The sequence below is a fragment of the Suncus etruscus genome, chromosome 16, assembly GCF_024139225.1.
Source record: "Suncus etruscus isolate mSunEtr1 chromosome 16, mSunEtr1.pri.cur, whole genome shotgun sequence".
Taxonomy (NCBI): Eukaryota; Metazoa; Chordata; class Mammalia; order Eulipotyphla; family Soricidae; genus Suncus; species Suncus etruscus.
In genome coordinates this window covers 33,649,157-33,671,328 of record NC_064863.1, presented here as the reverse complement: position 1 = coordinate 33,671,328, position 22,172 = coordinate 33,649,157, and the positions used below count along the sequence as shown (strand labels likewise).

The 22,172-nt window shown below is 46.3% G+C and overlaps 3 protein-coding genes across 5 annotated transcripts in view; 1 reads left to right on the top strand and 2 right to left on the bottom strand.

Moving 5' to 3' along the window:
* The window catches only part of LIAS (lipoic acid synthetase), a 939,974-nt gene extending 936,237 nt beyond the window's left edge, over nucleotides 1–3,737 (bottom strand). For 2 of the 3 annotated variants that reach the window (XM_049790161.1, XM_049790160.1), the window contains exons 1-4: nucleotides 3,635–3,737; nucleotides 2,393–2,565; nucleotides 1,282–1,375; nucleotides 249–329 (exon numbers count right to left, since the gene is read on the bottom strand). In XM_049790161.1, the coding sequence (XP_049646118.1) occupies nucleotides 249–329; nucleotides 1,282–1,375; nucleotides 2,393–2,565; nucleotides 3,635–3,679 (393 nt within the window). In that variant the 5' untranslated portion in view covers nucleotides 3,680–3,737. The remainder of the gene's footprint in view (nucleotides 1–248; nucleotides 330–1,281; nucleotides 1,376–2,392; nucleotides 2,566–3,634) is intronic. The other variant, XM_049790162.1, reaches the window with a different exon arrangement.
* Nucleotides 3,738–4,223: 486 nt separating this feature from the next.
* Nucleotides 4,224–8,822, top strand: RPL9 (ribosomal protein L9). Its single transcript, XM_049790213.1, is given in 10 exon segments — nucleotides 4,224–4,337; nucleotides 4,423–4,538; nucleotides 5,266–5,361; nucleotides 6,371–6,397; nucleotides 6,399–6,434; nucleotides 6,436–6,471; nucleotides 6,474–6,507; nucleotides 7,695–7,775; nucleotides 8,073–8,187; nucleotides 8,750–8,822. Coding segments are annotated over 9 exon segments (579 nt in total). The 5' UTR covers nucleotides 4,224–4,291; the 3' UTR covers nucleotides 8,180–8,187; nucleotides 8,750–8,822.
* Nucleotides 8,823–14,464: 5,642 nt separating this feature from the next.
* KLB (klotho beta) overlaps nucleotides 14,465–22,172 on the bottom strand; it is a 44,877-nt gene continuing 37,169 nt past the window's right edge. The window contains 2 exon segments of the mRNA XM_049790113.1: nucleotides 14,465–15,241; nucleotides 16,416–17,499. Coding sequence (XP_049646070.1) covers nucleotides 14,853–15,241; nucleotides 16,416–17,499 — 1,473 coding nt within the window. The 3' untranslated portion in view covers nucleotides 14,465–14,852.

Here is a 22,172-nt window from a genome sequence, read left to right as displayed (position 1 = left end):
CTATTCTCTCTAGCTTACCACATATGACATTTGAAGGCAGTAAACAATGTCCACAGAAATGGAAGAATCAATAATAGAATTATTCAAAGAAAGGTGAGAGATAATAGGCTGGATAATTTTATCATGGTTTTGACCCCCACATTTCTCAGACTCATGAGGAAAGGAAAATCTGATCAGAGTCCCATCTTTAAGAGAAAGGCAAGTATTTCCTTTCTGCTTCCAGACTACACCTTGTGCGCCGACCTTACCATGATAGTAGCTGTGGCAGTGGCATACTCGCCACCTCCCCAACACTCGCCAATGTTAGGGCAGCGCGCCTCCTCGCACACCTGGAGGACAAGAGCAGAATGATCGGGCTTAGCACCACCAGCAGCAAACACGGAAGCCGGCCTTCATTACAATACACCATGAAGACATTCACTTACAAAATGTGAAAATGCCAAACTGAACTTGTCAGGATTTCATTTTTACACTCCAAACTATACAAATATACCCTTTACATATGTGCAAAGAAAGTCATGTTTCTTTAACATCTAGAGGCATGTATGTGACATTTCATACTTAACATTTATACTCCTTACAACATCACATATTTTGCCTCCTGAGTTAGTAGAAGGAAGCCTGAGAGGTATGGGTGGTAACTTATTAAACCCAGGGCCACACAGATGCAATGCACGTTCGTGTGTGTGTGTGTGTGTGTGTGTGTGTGTGTGTGTGTGTGAGAGAGAGAGAGAGAGAGAGAGAGAGAGAGAGAGAGAGAGAGAGAGAGAGAGAGAGAGAGAGAGTTTGCTGTTAAATAAGAGATTCAGAAACTTAATTGCTTTCATTTTTTTTTGCTTTTTGGGCCACACTAGATAGCATTCAAGGATTACTTTTGGCTCTGTGTTCATAAATTGGCCCTGGCAGGCTTTGGGGACCATATGAAATGCCAGGAATCAAACCCAAGTCAGCTGTGTGCAAGGCAAATGCCCTACCCGCTGTGCTATCATTCTGTCCCCTACTTTCATTAATTTTAAGTTACATCTATGTAGGATTGTTTCTGATTTTTGGTTAAGGGGGACATTTAAAACTGACAACTTGGGGCCAGAGAGATAGCATGGAGGTAAGGCGTTTGCCTTTCATGCAGGAGGTCATCGGTTCGAATCCCGGCGCCGCATATGGTCCCCCGTGCCTGCCAGGAGCAATTTCTGAGCCTGGAGCCAGGAATAACCCGAGCACTGCCAGGTGTGACCCAAAAACCAAAAACCAAACAAATAAACAAACAAAAAACTGACAACTTACTGTGTGGAGATTTAAATTCCGCAGTGTATTTTTCAGTTTATTGTAATTTTTCCCAATAGGAATCTCTGTCTTTAGCCATGGCGGAAGTCTTAACCTGAGAAAAGTCAAAGGCAACTATTCGTTAGCAAGTAAGTTCCCAAATAATCACGTAGCTTTGAAGTTACTTGGCTCTATTTACAATTCCTTTCTCTATCCATAATCCTGAATTAACTGTCAAAGAACAAAGAATCAAATTTGAATCTGCTCTAACCAAGTAACAAAAACTAGTAATTGTGTCTAACAAGCACAGGATCATAAATACTTTTTTGCAAAGGCACAGAATCTCCCTAATAAAAATAAACAAATAATAAAATATCACCCTAATAAAATATAAAGTTTATGTTCTGTCTGGTTTCGAACCAAATCTGGTGGTCCTCAGGGGTTGCTCACAGCTGAGTTTGGGAGTTTCTCCTGGTGGTACTGGGAGACTATGCTGAGAAAAGCATATATTCAGTCCATTGAGCCATTCCTCCAGCCCCCCAAATAATTTTTTGTTGTTTTGAGGCCACACCCAGTGTTGCTGAGTTCTTACTCCACACTGTGCATTCAGGGATAATTCTTGGAGGAGCTTAGGGGACCATATGGGATGCTGGGGATTGATTGAACCCGGGTCAGCTGTGTGAAAAGGCAAGCGCTCTACCTGTTATATTGGAAATCTAGCCCCAACAAGTTTTTAACATATCTTCAAATCAAGATGCAGACAAAGTGGTTGGAGAAAAAGTACAGGGATTAAGGCTCTTGCCTTGTACATGGTCACTACTGGTTCTATTCACAGAACCATGCAGTCCTGAGCACTGCCAGATTAAAAATACACTCTAGGGGCTGGAGCAATAGCAGAGCAAGTAGGGCCTTTATTTCCCTCATACTTGGTCAACCTGGGTTAGATCTCTGGTATCCCAAATGAACCATTGAGCCTGCCAGGAGTAATTTTTTGAGTGCAGAGCCAGAAGAAACTGCCATATGTCCCAAAAGCCAACCAACCAAACAAAAAAACACTCTAGGCTTTGATTATATCTAAAGGTAATATATGATAAAGGAGTGGATATTAAGATAAACTACTAATTTCAATTACCTTTCTCCTTTCTGGCGTTTCAAGTTTCCTTTATATTCATTCCAGGTGCTCTTGTCTGCAAGGTCACCAGATAAGAAATCTTGAAGATCTGGTCCGTTCTGTAAATATTCCTTTTTCTCATCTGGCACAGAACGTATTGATTTGACTGGAATGCATACATATCTCCTAAATACCTAAGGAAACAATTCATTATTATTATTATATTGGAATTGTTGTTTTGTTTTGTGGCCACACCTAGCAGTGCTCAGGGCTTATTCCTGTCTCTGAACTCAGAGATCACTCCAGATGGGGCTTGGGGAATCTATGTAATGCCTAGGATCAAATCCAGGTTCATGTGCAAGGTAAGCACCCTCCCTGCTGCCGTGTTGCTCCAGTCACGGAAACATTTTTTTTTAATCTACTTTATTGCCTAAAAGGAACATATTCTAAATGTATGTAAAACTATCAACACATTCAAACTCTGCAAGTACTTATAATCCAAGAATAAGAGGACACAATGAGAATAAAATAAATCTAAAGTTACCTATTCATTGGTAGATCTGGAAAGCTTTAGAACTGGTTAACATATGTCACATACAGGGGCCGGAGAGATAGCATGGAGGTAAGGCGTTTGCCTTTCATGCAGAAGGATGGTGGTTCCCATATAGTCCCTTGTGCCTGCCAGGGGCAATTTCTGAGCCTAGAGCCAGGAGTAACCCCCGAGCACTGCCGGGTGTGACCCAAAAACAAAAACAAACCAAACCAAACCAAACAAAAACAAACAAACCTATGTTACATACTAACTTTAAATCTATTCTGAGGCTAGAAGGACAGGATAGTGGCAACCTGAGTTTCCCTGAGCACAGAGCAAGTACTAAGCACTGAGAACTGCAATATGTGGCCTCCCAAATAAATAAAAAAACAAACAACAAAATATATTCCTAATCTGAGTCAGGGACATTTGTAGAAAAAAATGGAACAATTAGCATTAAGAAAAAAGCAGAGATATCAAACATAAAAATAAAACCCAGCTAATTTTAGAGAAAGACCTGGAAGGAAGCAAAGTTAATTGTGCATTAATTTTTTTGCATTAATTTTTTTTAGGTGATCTTGTTTTGCATTTCAAGAAGCAACATGCATCTCACACTCTCCCTCATGGAGTGTGTCATGAAAACTGAGCTACATGGAAAAGAAAATCCTGGCAAGGAATTAAACCTTGCTGTTAGCCCCCAACCCCAGCACCCTGCTCACCCCGCCGCTCACCCGGGGCCCCAAACTGCGGGCCGCAACCCCGCAGCGTAGAGACATGATCCCCTGGTTTAGTCTTTTCTCCCTAACTCACAGGACGGATCCCAACTTCCGGGGCAAGGACGGCTCGACCAAGCGTCGCTCGGGTAGTGACGTCAAGAAGCGCCGCCTTGACTCCGCGCCGCTCCGTGATTGGCTGCCTCGGCCTCGTCGCGTCGCGCGCTTATGACGCAATACGCAAGCTCTTCCCAGCTGGGCTTCAAGAGCGTGATGACGACAGACGTTCTCTCTTTGCCGCATCTACTGCGAGGTGAGGGTGTCTGTATGCTCGGTGGGCTCTGAGAATCCGCAGCCATCGGCACCGGGGAAAGCCGGCAGAACGGATTTGGGGCTCGGGTCTCTTCCCCTGATCGTCTCCCCGCGAGGAGAGCCCCTTATGGAGCTGCCCCGACGGCGTCGAGCCCCGTTTGGGGGCTTTGGGCCTCCCGCCCCTCCGGCTTGCCAGCATGGCGCCGCCCTCATTGAGCTAGGGTTGAGCCTGGCGGGAGTTTACCCCGTGCCTGCCCGGGCTAAGGTCTTATATAGCCAGTGGTTAGGGAGTTGTGTCTGCAGATTTCGGCCTCTTGAGGGTTGTCCTGCTCCAGCCTCACCCCAAGTGTTGTGTGTTTCAGGATGAAGACCATTCTCAGCAACCAAACGGTCGACATTCCCGAGAATGGTAGGAGACGTGGCTGTGCACCCCTCTGGGCCTGCTCTCCCCAAACCCTAGAGTCTCTCGGTTTCACCAGTGTCTTGTCTTGCAGTCGACATCTCCCTCAAGGGCCGCACGGTCATCGTAAAGGGCCCCCGAGGCACCCTGCGGAGGGACTTCAACCACATCAACGTGGAGCTCAGTCTTCTGGGCAAGAAGAAGAAGAGGGTGAGCTCAGGCTTTCTCCTCCTCTCCTCCCTTGGCTCGTTTGCACGGTGCTGGTTGGATGAGAACTTCAGAGGCAGGACAGCATGGAATTTTAAGTGGGCTTAACGTTGGCTGTTCACTGCAGTGCCCAGGAAACATGAATAATTTATGTTCAGGATATGGGGAAACTGCTTGGTACAATGGGTAGGGAGCTTGCTTTGCACGAAGCTGACCTTGGTTCTATCCCTGTACCAATGCAGAGTCATTGGCAGATCTTGTAGCATTGATAGTATATTGGTTTTTTTTTGTTGTTTTTTGTTTTTTTTTGGTAAGACTTTTGGAGCTAATGTTGGTCTTTTCAGGATTTTATCTTTACTGGATGTCAGGTATGGTGTATCTCTTTCAAACCGTTTCTGGGTGGTTGTGTCTTTTGACAGATTAATCTTGTGATGTATGATACATTTTTGGGCTGCACCTAGTAATGCTCTGAACTTACTTTTGGCCCTGCATTCAGTTTTGGTAGGGCTCTGGGAACTATGTGGTGCTGGTCTGTCCCGAGCAAAGCAAACAATATAACTTGTTATGTCCTCCAGAACCTAGAAGGAGGTACTTAGTGTACTCTTGTGAGCCTTTCATTTGCAGTTGAAACTGTTCTTTCTGCAGTCTGTGTAATGTGTTAGTGAACTGTTTGCTTCTACACCTGTTTCAGGGATGAAGGGTCTTGAAAAAAGTTTCGTTTTCTTAACAGCTCCGTGTTGACAAATGGTGGGGGAACCGGAAGGAGTGGCTACAGTCCGCACCATCTCAGTCATGTGCAGAACTATGATCAAGGGGGGTCACTCTGGTAAGTTTCTGGGTCATATTACTATATTTGGTGTTGGGTGGTGTTTTCATGTGTGCAGTAGGAATGAAGGAGCAGATGGTAGTTTTGCATGGACATAGGTAGGTAGTTGGAAGTCTAGTTGGGTCTAGAGGAGGCTGGATTATCTCGTTTAACCATTCCCTGGGGTATCAGGCTTGATCCCTCACAAAATAGATGAGACCATCAAGGTTGTTGTTGGATTTCTTTTACTAGAAGATGTATCTATTGATTTGTTTCCACCAGGGCCCTTGATAGGTAAAACGAGCTTTACAAACATTTGATTTCATTGTTTCAAATACTGAATTCACACCAATTTGGTTTTTGTTTTTTTTTTTTTTTTGCCACATCTCGAGGTGCCATGGCATCATTCCTGGTGGAGTTTTGGAGGAAAAGCTTTGTTGTGGAGATGATAAAACATGCTTAAGAACCTTTCTAAAGGGGCTTGCCCTTGCACAGGGGCCAATCCGATCTAGAGGGGCCCAGGTTCGATTCCAGCATCCCATGTGGTCCCTGAGAACGGCTGGTTGTGGCCCAACAACTCTCCACCCCCAAAAGAACCTTTCTAAATTGTAGGTTTTTAAGGTTTTTTTTTTTTTTTTTGGTTTTTGGGCCACACCCGGTGACGCTCAGGGGTTACTCCTGGCTATGCGCTCAGAAGTCGCTCCTGGCTTGGGGGACCATATGGGACGCCGGGGGATCGAACCGCGGTCCGTCCTAGGCTAGCGCAGGTAAGGCAGGCACCTTACCTTTAGCGCCACCGCCCGGCCCCGTTTTTAAGGTTTTTAAAATGTGTTTTGGGTGGGATTGTTTCATAACCCAGCTGTGCTTAGATTGTTCTTGTATTCAGGGAGAATGCAATTGATGCTGGGCTAGAAGACAGGCAGGCTGCCTGCAAGATCAGTCGTTTAACTACTATATTTTCTTTTGGTCCTTCAAGTGCTTTTCTTTAGAATTTTTCAGCATTGCTAATGGTTTACTTTATACTTCACAGGGCTTCCGCTACTAGATGAGGTCTGTGTAACGCTCACTTTCCCATCAACGTGGTTATTCAGGAGAAAAGGGTCTCTTGTTGAAATCCGAAATTTCTTTGGTGTGAAAAATATATCCGCAGGGTTCGGATGAGATCAGGTATGTGCATACTTTTCGAATATGGTTCTGAATTTCTGTGGATACCAATGTGTTGGATTGACTACAAACCAAAATTAGATTTTTTTTTCTAAGTTGCTTGACTATATTTTTAAAATCCTTACCATTAGTTTGGACTTTCTTTGTTCCAAATGTAATTCTTTTGTTGGTTTGTTTTTAGGGGGTGGGTTGTTGGATCAAACCTGTTTCAGGGATTACTCCTGATGATGCTTTTTGGGGGGAATATGTTGCTAGAGATTAAGCTTTCGCTTTGTTTGCTGTATATTCTCTGGTTCTACCAATTGTAATTCTTAAAAGCATTAATGAATTAGAGTAGTTCACAAGATTCCTGTATGTTTAGCTCATTAGAAAAAAAGGCCAGAGAGAGAGCATGGATGGTAAGGTGTTTAGCCCTTGCAATGCAGAGGTCATTGGTTTGAATCCCGGCATTCCATATGGTCCCCCGAGCCTGCCAGGAGCGATTTCTGAGCCTGGAGCTAGTAGTAAACCTTGAGTACTGCCGGGTGTGACCCAAAAATCAAAAAAAAAAAAATTAAGTGCAGAGTAGTTAATAGCATTGTTTAAATTTAGATCTTAATTTCTATATCTATTATGGACAAGTTAATTGCTTTTTTGTTTGTTTATTTGGACCATTCCCTCTGGAGATTAGTGTGTCCAGGATTGCTCTGTGGGGCCTGAGCTTTTCAGGCTTCCTTTAAAAGCATGCCCCTGCAGCTCTTTGAACTCAACCCCGACCCAGGTTAGCAAGATAAATGTTAAAATAAAAGACTAAATTATTTAGCACTAGTCCAAAGTTGTCTTCTCATGTTCTTAGGGGCAGCAATAGGGTAGGGGTACAGTGGTTTAGGTTTGGTTTGGGCTATATCCCATGTAATGCACTAGTCCAATGTTGTCTTCTCATGTTCGTAGGGGCAGCAATGGGGTAGGGGTACGGTGGTTTGGGTTTGGTTTGGGCTATATCCCATGTAATGTACCTTAATCCCTGCACTCTTTGTTCCTGGTATTTTTTAGTGGCCATTTGGGACAAATAGAAACGGGGGCACAACATTTTGGTCTAGAGGTCAGGTTACATAAAACCAAAATCTTGGCTGGGCACATGCCCTTTCCAAACTATCTCATACAGATTAATTTCATGTTGACATACAAATGCCCTTCCTTTCCTCTCTTAGGTGTTGCTTGTTCTGTATCTCAAGCCCAGAAAGATGAGTTAATCCTTGAAGGAAATGATATTGAGCTTGTATCAAATTCAGGTTTGTACACTGCTATACTTTATTATGTTTTGGTGCTCTTTCTGGGCCTTGTAGTTAAATATAGGGTTCTATTCATTTGGTGAAGTGGGGGGGGGGTGTTCACTGCTGCTCTCAGTGCCTGCCATCCCCAGGTTTCTCTTGGGATGCCTATGTCAGGTACTGAACCCAGGCCTGCATACAGATTATGTGCTCAGTTCTTTGTGCCCTTTGGTTCAAGAAATTAAAAATCTCAGATTGCATATAAGGTTTTAGAGATGTTTGACTGATAGGTATTTTTTTCCCTCTCACTTCTAATAGCTGCTTTGATCCAGCAAGCCACAACAGTTAAAAACAAAGATATCCGGAAATTTTTGGATGGTATCTATGTATCTGAGAAAGGAACTGTACAGCAGGCTGATGAATAAGATCTAAGGTATTTTCTTATTACTGTAAGCTTTGTCAATTTGCTAGTGCTGGTAATAGTGGTAGAAATTTGCATTTGGGGATGATTTGGGAGAATAAGAGGATATCCACTGATAATTATAAAGTGTTTTAGATTGTTTTGAGCCTAACTGTTAAAATTGTGGACCCTGGGGGCCGGAGAGATAGCACAGTGGTTAGGTATTTGCCTTGCACATGGCTGACTCTGGACTGAAGCAAGTACGATCCCTGGCATCTTTATATTACCTGGAGCCCCTGCCAGAAGCAATTTTCTGAGTGCAGAGACAGGAGTGACCATTGAGCGCTGCCGAGTGTGCCATAAACCAAAATAATAAAATTGTGGATCCTTGACCTCATGGGGTTATATAAACAATGTGAAAGAAATTCTCAAATCTCAATGAGTTAGTGTTTAGTTTGCTTTGCATACATATATGCTTAGGCTTGTGTGAAAATTTCTTGATGAAGGGGATTTTGTTTGAAGAAGTTTTAAGAAGCCCTGAGTTAGAGGAGCATTTTGTGAATGGATTCATATAGTTTTCATTTTCTTCTTACAGTTTTCCAGTTACAGAAACAACAGGATATACAAGAGGATTTCTGCAGACCTATTGTGATGAGATAAAATAAAAACTATTTGAATACCATTTTAAATTGGATCCTTTTTCTTAAGAGCCGAATTAAAGTCTGATGTTTAAGAACAGGTGGGGTGTGGGGCCAGCCAGGTGGCGCTAGAGGTAAGGTGTCTGCCATGCAAGCACTAGCCAAGGAAGGACTGCATTTCGATCCCCTGGTGTCCCATATGGTCCCCCCAAGCCATGGGCAATTTCTGAGCGCTTAGCCAGGAGTAACCCATGAGCATCAAACGGGTGTGGCCTGAAAAAAAAAACAAAAAAAGAACAGGTGGGGCAATTTTTATAGACATAGAGGTTGGTTTATAAGCCACCTTTAGCAGTGCTCCAAGATTATTTTCCAGATCAGCCAAAGGCAAGGCAAGAACTTTATCACCTATATTTATTTTTGTAGGTGGTGTAACTGGTGCTCGAGGTTGTACTTCTCTGGTTCTAGGCTCAAGGGTTCATTCTGTCATGACTTGGGATCCTGTTGGGGTGGTGGGGATTGACTGTTCAATTTTTTTTTGTTTTTGTTTTGTTTTTGGATCCCAACCCAGCAGTGCTCAGGGGTTACTCCTGGCTCCAGGCTCAGAAATCGCTCTTGCAGGCTTGGGGGACCATATGGATGCCGGGCTTCGAACCAATGACCTGCATGAAAAGCAAACGCTCTACCTCCATGCTATCCAGATGTTCAACTCTTTTTTTTTTTTTTTTTTTTTGGTTTTTGGGCCACACCCGGCATTGCTCAGGGGTTACTCCTGGCTGTCTGCTCAGGAAATAGCTCCTGGCAGGGCACGGGGGACCATATGGGACACCGGGATTCGAACTAACACCTTAGGTGCTGGATCGGCTGCTTCAAGGCAAACACCGCTGTGCTACCTCTCCGGGCCCAGATTGGTTCAACCTCTTAACTACAAGTCTTCTTAAAAATCTTAGAAGTGGATTGAGTTTTGTGAGGTGTTAATGCTTTGAGTACTCAGTGCTGTGAATGATGTTACATCAGCATGACAGCAATGTGTTGCTCACATTACTGGTAGAGATCCTGAAGGTGTCTATTTTGTAAGAAATGATTATTGTAAAGCATTGGATCCTGAGTTACTTGATAGTGATCGAAACTGGAAAAGTGCTGAGAAGCAGAATATATTGATCGGTGTTTTTATTTTAGGCACTGGTCTAGGAAACTTCTTGGTAGTTTTATTTATTTTTGGTTTTGGGGCCACACCTGGTGACGTCAGCTCGGGTTACTCCTGGCTATGCATTCAGAAATCGCTCCTGCCTTGGGGACCATATGGGATGCCGGGGATCAAACCGCCATCTATCCCAGGCCAGCTTCCTGCAAGGCAAATGCCCTATGGCTGTAGCACCACTCTAAACACCTTCATAATAGATTTACTACATAAAATGTTTCAGCATTTTATGCCCTCAAACTCATACTGAAGATCAATTTCTGTTGCCTTTGAGAATTTGTTCTTCCCCTACTATATTTCTTTAGTATCCTGTATATGAGAGTGATCATTCTGTGCTGTGGTTAATGTTTATTTTGGGGGGACCACACCCCACTATGCTGAGGAGTTAATACTCCCAGCTCTGCACTCAGGAATCCTGGTATGCTAGGGGACCATATGGGTTGCCAAGGATCAAACCTGGGTTACTATGTCCAAGACAAGTATAACAACCTTGGCTCCTGGTGCTGTTTGACTACATTGTGATCAAAGTGAAATCCTTGTTCCTTCATACTATGCCTTCATGTGGTCTTTCAGGAAGGGCAATTCTAAAGCCTCCTTGACCATTTTATTTGTTATACTCCATTGTCTTAATCATGCTGCTGTGGTCCTATTTGTGTTTCTGGATAATTCTAAATGGGGCCACACTGGCAGGTACTGCACCCAGGGGAAACTTCTGAGTGTGTGACCCAAAAACGAAAAAAAAAAGATATCACTATATTGGTGGACACTGTCAGGGGAGTAAATGTGATTTCCCCAAGAAATTCACTATTGGGATCTCAACTTGGAGGCAGATGGGCTTAAGGGAAAGTCCTTTCATGTCTTCTCTGTTAGAGATGTAAGTACTTGTTCATTTCCTAGCACCTTTCATCTTAAAACACTGAAGGGTAATTGAATAAAACAAGTTTGTTTTGGGGTTGTGTACCTGCATTATTCAGGGTTTATTCTTGGCTCTGCCATAAGGAGTCATTTCTAGTGATGCTCCAGAGATCATATGGGATGCTGAGATCAAACCCCAAGGTGTACTCTGGCCATCCTCTAAAGGAGTTCATTTGGAATAAACTACTTTGAGAATTAAGCATCTAGTCACAGTGTACTGACCTAATTTTTCAGAGGCCTTTGAACTATGTCTATGTTGGTGTGTACCCCAATAGTGACTAATAATCTTTTTTGGGGGGAAGGAGTTTGGGTCACACCTGGCAGCTCTCTGGTTATTCCTGGCTCTGCACTCAGGAATCCTGGCAGTCAGGCTGGGGTGGGGGCGGAGGATGCTGGGATTCGATCCACCATCCTTCTGCATGCAAGGCAAACACTCTGTCTCCATGCTATCCAGTCCCCCCCCCCTTTTTTTTTTTTTGGTTTTTGGGTCACACCCAGCAGCACTCGGGTTACTCCTGGCTCTATGTTCAGAAATCCTGGCAGGCTCGGGGGACCATATGTGATGCTGGGATTTGAACCAATGACCTGCATGAAAGGCAAACGCCTTACCTCCATGCTGTCTCTCTGGCCCCTTTTAAAATATTTTTTTAATAATATTAACAGAAGTCACAATGCCAAACTAGAATTAGGGTATTGTTTGTAATGAGCCAGGTTATTAAATATATAGTGATGATTTAAAAACCTTTCCAAGAGGCAAAAGGTCTAAGCGTAAAATTCAGAACTTGCTATTTGAGCTTATAGCAAAGCTGTGTTAAGCGTTAATTTTAAAAAATCCTCATGTATGGATTCCTGGGTTCAATCCTTGCCACCTGTACTCAGTGAGTTTGTAGGTCATGAATACAAGACCCTTCAATGAATGATAGAAGTTGGCAAACAGAAAAACAGGTAACAAGTGTATCCTTTAGAATGTGCTTTTGGGTTGTATTTTCTCTGTTGGGGCACACCGAGTGATGATGCTCAGAGCTCTACTTGGGGTCACTGCCAACAGTTGGAGTGATGCAAGACAACTAAGGGTAGGAGTTTGTCTTTGGCCAGACACATAGCAAAATGATTTTCTTGGAAGGAACTCTGGGTCTGCATGCACTGAGCTGAAAACAACACCCCACAGTCCTGAAAAGGCCATTGTCCCCAGGCCCTACAACCGAGTCCTCAACCTGGTTAGCTAAGTACTATGAGGTTGCCTGCACCCTCATACCCTGAATTTTGCTCAGAAGTCACACCCACTCAGAAAGCAAGTCAGTCTCACTTGGATCTACTTAATTTGGAGGGGTGGCACACCCAGTGACACCCAAGCTTTATTTCTAGCTCTGCTCAGAAATCCTGGCAAGTTTCGGGGATTAGATGGGATGCCAAGGATTGAACCCTGGTACAGGACAAATGCCCTATCTGCTGTGCTCTCGCTCTGGCCCGAGAATGAACATAGTCTTGAGATCTTATAAAGTGATGGTGCCAGTATGATAACACAGCAGTAATGCGTTTGCCTTGGCATGTGGCTGACTCCAAGGGACCCGGTTCTGGCATCCCAGAAATTTCTGAGTGCTGAGTCAGGAGTAACCCCTGAGCACCGCTGGGTGTGGCCCAGCAACCAATCAATCAATCAAAGTTTAAAAGAATAGAATGGTACAGATTTTGATTTATAAGAGGAGACCTGGAAAATAAAAAATTGCCTTGAGATGTTATAAAATTATGATTTAACTCCTGAAGAAGGTCGATGAGCAAAGAACAGGTATAAGGGACTTTTTCTTCCTCCAATTTCAATTTTGTGTTTCTGAGCCACACCCACCAGTGGGGTTTCTAGCTCTGTGCTGAGAAATGGCTCCTGGCAGGCTGGGGGTAAGGGTGGGGGTGTTTGCCAGAATTGTCCTGGGTCGGCCCTGTGCAAGGCAAAAGCCTTACCACTGTGCTATCATTCCGGCCCTCCAATTCCAATTTGGGGGGGGGGGGTGTTTCACACCCGGCAGCACTCAGGGATTACTCCTGGTTCTGTGCTCCTGGTAGGCTCAGGGGACCATATGGGATGCTGGGATTCGAACCACCATCCTTCTGCATGCAAGGTAAATGCCCTACCTTCATGCTATCTTTCCAGCCCACTTCCAATTTCAATTTTAAGCAAATTCATCAAACTTCCAAGTCCAAGATGGACAAATTCAAATTTTAATTTGCAGAAACAGACTGAGGGTCATGGCTGAGATATCCAGATCTGCATTCTGTACCTGGAGGGCACCTTTCATGCATCTGGTATAGGTAGAGAAGTTCCTCAGAGAGTGGGTATTGAGAGAGTAAAAATTTTTCAGGGGCTGGGAGATAATACAACAGATAAGGTGTAGGCTTTGTATGATCCTGGCATCCCAGGAGTGATTCCTGAGCACTGTTGGGTAGGGCTCCAAATCCCCCAGCAAAAATAGATTTTTCCATCAGTGGATATACCATCTTATTGGAATGTTTATCTTATTTATATCATTGATGTGAATTAATTTACCTGCTAGCTTTTATTACCATAGAAATAAGTGAGAATGATATAGTTTCAAGACTGATTTGCTGTGACATCAGGCAATTGGGGTGGAGGGTTGTTGGGACCACCCCCAACAGTGCTCAGGGCACCAGGGACTGAACCCAGGATGGCTACATACAAGGGAAGCTATCTTCCTGCTGTGTTGTCACTCCTGTTGTTTTTTTGGACCCCGTGGTGCTCAGGGATCACTTGGGGCTCGGAGAACCTTTTATAGTGGGGACCAAGCCAGTGTCAGCTGTGTGCAAGACAATTGGCCTACTATCTCCCTAGCCCTGGATCTTAGTTCCAGTCCTAGTTCCAGTCCTTTCTATGAGAGTATGTAAATTACATGGATTTGGGTGGGATAGGTGGGTAACAGGGCAGTCCTGTTAGCTCAGGGTGCCACACACTGGAGGTTGGGTCTGGGCTCTTGCCTTGTCCCCATACAAGGTGCATATTTTGCCATTTCAGCTATATACGTAATACATTTTTTGTTTTTTGGGGGACCACACCAAGCTGTGCTCAGGGCTTACTCCTGGCTTTACTCAAGAATCACTCCTAATGGTGTCTGAGAACCATTTGGGATGCTGGGATCAGCCGTATGCAAAACAAGTACCTGACCTGCTATATTTTTGGCCTTCAGTGTTTTTGTAAAATTGAGAATGAAAGACATTGCAGAATATGTTTTAGAAATGGTTGATAGTGTTTATTGAGAAGAACTCAGGAACTGACGTGTTTTTAGTGTCTGCTGTAATTGGCGATATAAGCACTGCATCAGCATTTGTTAACTTGGGTGGGCCCTCAGGACATTCCAAAAGGGGCCATGGGTGGACATCTTGGGAATGGAGGGCCACAGAACACAAGGACCAATTGGGACCACTGGGAATTGAAGGAAGCTGGGTTGAACAGGTCACAGGTGGGAAACGGCATTACATAATCGACTTTTCTTTCCTGGGGACCAGCGACCCCCTCTTAAAGGGGAAAGCACCTGGTTAGAAGTGAAAAATATATCACTTAAAGAGCTTTAAATCTCTGCTGTGAAGTCAACAAAGCTATGCTTTTCAAAATAGTTTAACTACTGGTAGTTCTAGAACAAAGCTAGAGAATGGTGGAAAACAACTCATGAAACATGAAGCAAGGGAAAAGACAGTCCTCAGCAGACAGGCTCAGCAGAGGATGTATCTTTAGATCAAAGAGCTGAATTCTTTGATGTCACCAACTAGAATGAAGTTCTTTGAGAACCTCATAGCAGAGACATTGTTGCCATCAACTTTCTCATTACTAGTAACATCTCATGTTGTCTTTGTACACAATTAGATCTTCTGAGTTAGCAATGTATGAAACTGGAGTGAACTTAAAACCATCTTCCCATCCTGCAGACAGAATTTGGAATAGGTTAGCTAAGAACCCTCTTCTGACCTTTCTTTAATGGTATGTGTTGCAAGTTCTTTGCTTTCCAGAATTTTCTTTTCTTTTGCTTATGAAAGATGGCAATTGACAGAAGCAGAACCAGAGTGGAGAGGAAGCAACAAGTGAAGAATATCAGAGGCTTCTTCTGCATCAGAAATAGGCAGACCACACATTCTGTGCTTCTTGGACTTGGATTGCACCCAGGTCCGCTGTTCTCAGAAGCAAAGCCATTGTCGCTGATGAGTTTGTTGTAAAACTGCACAGAGGATTTTGCTTTGAAGTCAGATGTGAAGAAACCAAATCTGGGTTTAGATTTTTCTTCGGTCAATTTGAATGCATAATAGCCTTTGATTTTTATTTTATCAATCAGGTGTGCTGAAAGAAAAAAAAAGATTAAAAAAGCATTACTAACCACAGGTTATAAATTAATTATTTTGATTAAGGTACAAGTATTCATTGAAGCAAGCTAAAGTTCTGGCCATGAAAAGCCAGTGATTTTTTTTTTTTTTAAAAGCCAGTGATTCTTATACAGGGCTTTTTAATACTGTTACTGGTATATAGATGAAATAAACCCATGTATTAAGTTCACAAAGATGAAGTGAACTTATGATTAAAAAACACGTGAGGAGAGGCTGGAGCTATAGCGCAGTGGTAAGGTGTTTGCCTTGCACACTGCTGACCCAGGACAGACCTGGGTTCGATCCCCCAGAGTCCCATATGGTCCCCCAAGCCAGGAGTGATTTCTGAGCGCATAGCCAGGAGTAACCTCTGAGCCTCAAGGATGTGGCCCAAAAGCCTAACGAAAAGAAAGAAAACTGGAGGAATTTTGTACGTGGGAAGCCCAAGGTCGGTCCTCAGCACCACATGGTCCCCCCAACGAATAAGTCCCAAGGGATTCATAATTGCTTGGGGTGGCTCAGCCAATGCCCACCCCAACTAAAAGATTTATAAAAGAAATAAAAGGGCCCGGAGAGATAGCACAGTGGTGTTTGCCTTGCAAGCAGCCGATCCAGGACCAAAGGGGGTTGGTTCGAATCCCGGTGTCCCATATGGTCCCCCGTGCCTGCCAGGAGCTATTTCTGAGCAGACAGCCAGGAGTAACCCCTGAGCACCGCCGGGTGTGGCCCCCAAAAACAAAAAACAAACGAACAAAAAAAGAAATAAAAACCGAGCTATTGGGGGTTGGAGTGATAGCCCAGCGGTAAGGGCATTTGCTTTGCAGGCTGGTGACCCAGGACAGACCTGGGTTGGATCCCCCTGAGTCAGGAGCGATTTCTGAGCTTAGAGCCAGGAGGAACCCCTGAGCACCGCCGGGTGTGACTCCCCCAAAACAAACAAACAAAAAGCCATTAGGGGCTAGAGTGATAGAACAGTGATAGAACATTTGCCTTGCACGCTGGTGGGTGACCCAGGTCAGATCTGGGTTGGACCCCCAGCATCCCTTTTGATCCCCTGAGCCAGGAGCGTGAGCACTGCCAGGTGTGAGCCCCAAACCCAAACCCAACAAAATCCAGGCTTGTTGGGGCCTGCGAGGGGCGGCGCAGCGCACCTTTGAGCGCCTCCTGCACGTAGGTCTGCAGGTAGTGCTGGCGCAGCCGGTCGTCGCGCGGGGCGGGGTCGTCGACGCCGCCGGCCGTGACGTAGACGTCGAGGTCGCCGTAGCGCCGCCGGACCCAGCGCAGCAGCCTGCGCAGGCCCCAGGGCAGCACGGCCAGGCGCGAGGGCGAGCTGAGGCACGTGACGTCCTGAAGGAACTGAAACTGCGCGTGGGCGGGGCCGGGGCCGGCGGGCAGGACGAAGCGCGTGGTGAAGTGGTTGAGCGCGCAGAAGTCGGCGGCGCCGCGAACGAGGCTGCGCTCGTGCTCGCTCAAGGTCACGTGGTCGCGCAGGGCGGGCGGGTAGTCGCCGCCCCGGAAGAGCGGATCGGCGAACCAGGCGAGCTCCAACTGGCGGAAGTTCTCGGCCGCCTCGGCGTGCGCAGGCGCGTAGGGGTTGGCGGGCTCGGCCCAGTCCGCGTGCAGCGCGAGCGACAGCGCCCCCCGCTGCGCGCGCCTGAACTGCCGGTCGTAGAGGCGCCAGGCGCGCGCATGCGCCAGCAGCAGGTGGTGCGCCGCGCGGAACGCGTCACTTCCGGCGCGCCCGTACGCGTCGCTCAGGCGGTTAGGCTCATTGATGGTGATCCAGAGTTTGACCAGGTCACCCAGCGCGCCGAAGCACAGCGCCGCGTAGTCCTCGAAGGCGCGCACCGTGGCGGGGTTCAGCCAGCCGCCGTCTCGCAGCAGCGGCGCGGGGAGCCCCGGGCGCTCCTGCGTCGGGTGGTAGAGCGTGACCATGGGCACCAGGCGCAGCTTGAGGCCCTCGCTGACGACGCACCGGTAGTAGCGCAGCGCGGCGCGGTTGGCGCCGGCCGGGCGGCCCGTGGGCACGATGGCGGCCCAGTCCAGCGCGAAGCGGAAGTGCGTCACGCGGAGGCGGGACAAGGCCGCCAGGCGCCGCCGCAGGCCTGCAAAGTCGCCGCACTGCGCCCGCCGCGTGCGCAGCCGCACACCCTCCACGCGGCTCAGCAGCCGGTCGCCCGTCACGTTCCACACGTACAGGTGCGGGTCGCTGAACTGCGGCGAGGCCGACTCGGGCTGTGAGGGAAAGAGAAAAAGGAGAGTGAAGAAGAGAGAGGAGGAAGAAGGAGAAGGAAGGAAGGAGAAGTAGAAGAAAGAAAAGAACAAGGAGGAGGAGGAAAAGAGAAGGAGTAGAAGGAGAAAAGAAGAACAAGGAGGAGGAGAAGAGAAGGAAGGAGAAGTAGAAGACAAAAGAACAAGGAGGGAAGAGGAGGAAGAAGAAATGGTAGAAGAACAAGAAGAGGAAGAAGAAAGAAGTAGAGAAGAACAAGGAGGAGGAGAAGAGAAGAAAGAGGAGGAAGAAGAGGAAAAAGAAAGAGGAAAAGGTAGAGGAAGAACAAGAAGAGGAGGAAAAGAGGAGGAGGAGGAAGAGGAAGGAGAAATAGGAAAAGAAGAACAAGGAGGAGGAGGAAGAAATGGTGGAAGAACAAAAAGAGGAAGAAGAAGGAAGGAGAAGTAGAAGAACAAGGAGGAGGAGAAAAGAGAAGAAAGGAGGAGGAAGAAGAGGAAAAGGTAGAGGAAGAACAAGAAGAGGAGGAAAAGAGGAGGAAGCGGAAGGAGAAAGAAGGAAGAAGAAATAGGAAAAGAACAAGGTGGGGGAGGAAAAGAGAAGGAAGGAGAAGTAGAAGAAAGAAAAGAACAAGAAGGAGGGAGGAGGAAAAGAGGAAGAAGGTGGAAGAACAAGAAGGAAGAGGAGGAAAAGAGAAAGAAGGAAGGAGAAATAGAAGGAAAAGAGAAGGAAGGAGAAGTAGAAGAAGACAAAAGAACAAGGAAGGAGGAGGAGGAAAAGAAAAGGAAGAGGAAGAAGAAAGGAAGAGGAAGGAGAAATAGAAGGAAAAGAACAAGGAGGAGGAAAAGAGGAGGAAGAGGAAGGAGAAAGAAGGAGGAAGGAAAAATAGAAGGAAAAGAAAGAAAGGTAGAATAAGAAGAAAGAGGAGGAAAAGAGGAGGAGGAAGAGGAAGGAGAAATAGAAGGAAAAGAAGAACAAAGAGGAGGAGGAAAAGAGGAGTAAGAGGAAGAAGTAAGTAGAAGGAAAAGAACAAGGAGGAGGAAGAGAAAAAGGAAGGAGTAGAAGAAATAAAAGAACAAGAAGGAGGGAGGAGGAAAGGAGAAGGAAGAGGAAGAAGAAAGAAGGTAGAAGAACAAGAAGGAGGAGGAGGAAAAGAGAAGAGAGGAGGTGGAGGAGATGAAAGAAGAATGAGGAAGAACAAGAAGGAGAAGGTGGAGGAGGAGATGAAAAAAGGAGGAGGAGAAGAGAAGAGAGAGAACGTTAGCTCCGGCTCATCAGAGAGGAAGGGACGACAAACTTATCTGCAAGAGCATTGAGAGAAGAAATGATCCTGTACAACATCAAGAGGACTACTGCGGATCCTTAGTAGTAGTGCTTGCTTTGCATTCACCAGGTCAACCTGGTTTGATCCCTGAGACCTGGAGCCATACCAAGATTGATCCCTGAACCCAAAGCCAGAGTCCTGAGCATTTGCCGGGAGTGATCCAAAAACAAAAAAAGATGGGTGTTGTGTTCCCAGCTTTGCCAGTAAATCAGACCCAGTGGGACTCTAAGGGCTAGAGTATTTATTTCACTGACACCAACACTTGGTGTTGCAGGAGGCTGGCTGACTCCAGCCACAGTACCTACTGGTAGAAGCTAACTAGCGGGACTGAGATTCACTGCATGTGGCAGTCTAATGCTTCTGTGAGATCTAGTGAGGTCACACACACACCCTTTTTTTTGGGGGGGGGGTTCACATCCAGCGTCGCTCTCCTGGCTTTGTGCTCAGAAATCACTCCTGGCAGCCTTGAGAGACCATATATGATTTGAACCACCATCCATCCTGGGTCGGATGTGTGCAAGGCAAATGCCCTACCACTATGCTATCTCTCTGGGCCCTCACCCATTTGTAAGTTCTCTTCTACCTTTGTCTTTTTGTTGTTATTGTTTTTCGGGCCACACCCATTTGATGCTCGGGTTACTCCTGGCTAAGTGCTCAGAAATTGTCCCTGGCTTGAGGGGACCATATGGGACGCCGGGGGATTGAACCGTGGTCCTTCCTTGGCTAGTGCTTGCAAGGCAGACACCTTACCTCTAGTGCCACCTCGCCAGACCCCCCTTTTCTTTTTTTTTTTGGTTTTTGGGCCAACCCCGGCGGTGCTCAGGGGTTACTCCTGGCTGTCTGCTCAGAAATAGCTCCTGGCAGGCACGGGGGACCATATGGGACACCGGGATTCAAACCAACCACCTTTGGTGCTGGATCGGCTGCTTGCAAGGCAAACACCACTGTGCTATCTCTCCGGGCCCCCCCTTTCTTTTTTGACGCCACTTCTGGTAGTTACTCTGTGCTCAGAGCTCACTCTGACAAGGTTCAAGAGACCATCTAAGATGCCAGAGATTGAACCACATCGGTTCACATTGGATTGGTCACATGCAGTCAAGTGCCCTACCAATTGTCTTACCATTCTGCTGATCTTTCTCACCATTGGACTTTGAGAACATAGCAAGTATCTACCCAATGGGTATATACTCACCTCTACTTTTGTTTGTTTTTGGGGCCACATCTGGGGACTATCAGGGGTTACTTACTCCTGGCTCTCTTGCTCAGAAATCACACCTGGCAAGCATGGGGGACCATATGGGATGCCAGGATTTGAACTACCATTGATTGTTCCTGGGTCAGCACTTGCAAGGCAAATGCCCTCCCTACCACTGTGTTATCTCTCTGGCCCCTCACCACTACTATTTTTTTTTTTTTGGTTTTTCAGGCCACACCCATTTGATGCTCAGGGGTTACTCCTGGCTAAGCACTCAGAAATTGCCCCTGGCTTGGGGGAACCATATGGGACGCCGGGGGATCGAACCGCGGTGAGATCTTTTCTTGGCTAGCGCTTGCAAGGCAGACACCTTGCCTCTAGCGCCGCCTCGCCGGCCCCCCTCACCACTACTTTTGTGTGAGGTACTTGTATTTTGAGTAATGAGGAAAGTCTAATCCTCCCCCAAACTCCCTTAATTCAAGTGTTTCGATTTTGTTTAGGTTTCTACAGTGCTGATTCTGGAACCCAGGGCCTTAAACATGTTACATGGAAACCCTAAAATTTTCTTTTCCCCAGTGTGTGTGTTGCTGGGCATCAAACCCAGGGCCTCACACATGCAAGTCAAGCATTTTATTGCTGAATGACACTAGAGTTCCCTCTCAAAATCTCCACTGATTTTTTAAATCAGTTTTTGGGCCACACTGGGTGATGCTCAGGGCTTACTCTTTCCTGGCTCTACGGTCAGAAATTGCCCCTCACAGGCACAGGGGACCAGGATTCGAACCACCATCCTTCTGCATGAAAGGCAAACGCCTTACCTTCATGCTATCTCTCCGGCCCCTCAGTGCTTACTCTTGGCTCTACACTCAGCTATGACTCCTGAGTGTGTGGACTCAGGACCATATGAAATACTGAGGATCAAACCCAGGGCAAGCTGCATATAGCACAAGGATTGTATCTATTGCTCTGACCCCTCCACTAAATTTTTTTCATCTGATTATGTCTCATTTCCTCCTCCTTCACCATAAACACAACTATGATCAACACTTTCTAATTCTACTTTTATTGTTTGATTTTCTGGTGTCACTCAGGAGTTACTCCTGGCTATGTACTCAAAAATCATTCCTGGCTTGGGGGACCATATGGGAATCCAGGGGATCGAACCTCAGTCTGTCCAGACTAGCGCTTGCAAGACAGAAGCCTTACCTCTAGGGCCATCGCTCCGGCCCCTAGTTCTACTTCTTTAAAAATAATTGAGTTAGGGGCCAGAGCACTGACACAGTGATAGGGTATTTGCCTCGCACACAACTAACCTAGGACCCCCAGTATTCTATATGGTCCCTCAAGCCAGGAGCGATTTCTGAGTGCATAGCCAGGAGTGACCCTTGAGCATCACTGGGTGTGGCCCCAAAACCCCCCCCCAAAAAAAATTGGGAGGGTGGAGAGATAGCAAAGCGGTAAGGCATTTGCCTTGCATACAGCCAACCTGGGATAGACCTGGATTCGATTCCCTGCATTCCATATGATCCCCTGAGCCTGGCGGTAGTGATTTCTGAGTAACCCCTGAGTTCTTCCAGGTGAGGCCCAAATACCAAATAAAGTCTTGTGTTGTTTTGTTTTGGTTTTGGGCCACACCCTGTGATGTTCAGGGGTTACTCCTGGCTATGCACTCAGAAATCGCTCCTGGCTTGGGAGACCGTTTGGGATGCTGGAGGGGGGTGTCAAACTGTGGTCTGTCCTAGGTTAGACGCGTGCAAGGCAAATGCCTTACCACTGCACCACCGTTCCACCCCCTAAAGCCTTGTGTTCTTAAAAAATATATAATTGGGGGGGGGTCAGAGCAATAGCACACTGGGGAGTGTATTTGCTTTTAAAGTAGCTGACTCATGTTCTATCTGGGCATCCCATATGATCTCCTGAGCCTGACAGGAGTAACCCTTGAACACCACTGAGTATAGTCCAAAAGCCAAAAAAAAAATTGGGAGGTGGGGCAACCTCTCAAGTAATGCTTAGGAGGTCTGGGGCTCCATCAGCAATAGTTGGCCAAACAGTACCTGAGGATGTGGTGCTGCTCAAGTGGTGCGATGCATGGGGTCCCCAGGCCAGTCCGGTGGGGCCTTGGGGGTTCCAGAGCAGCCTCTGAAAATGTATGGGGGACCATG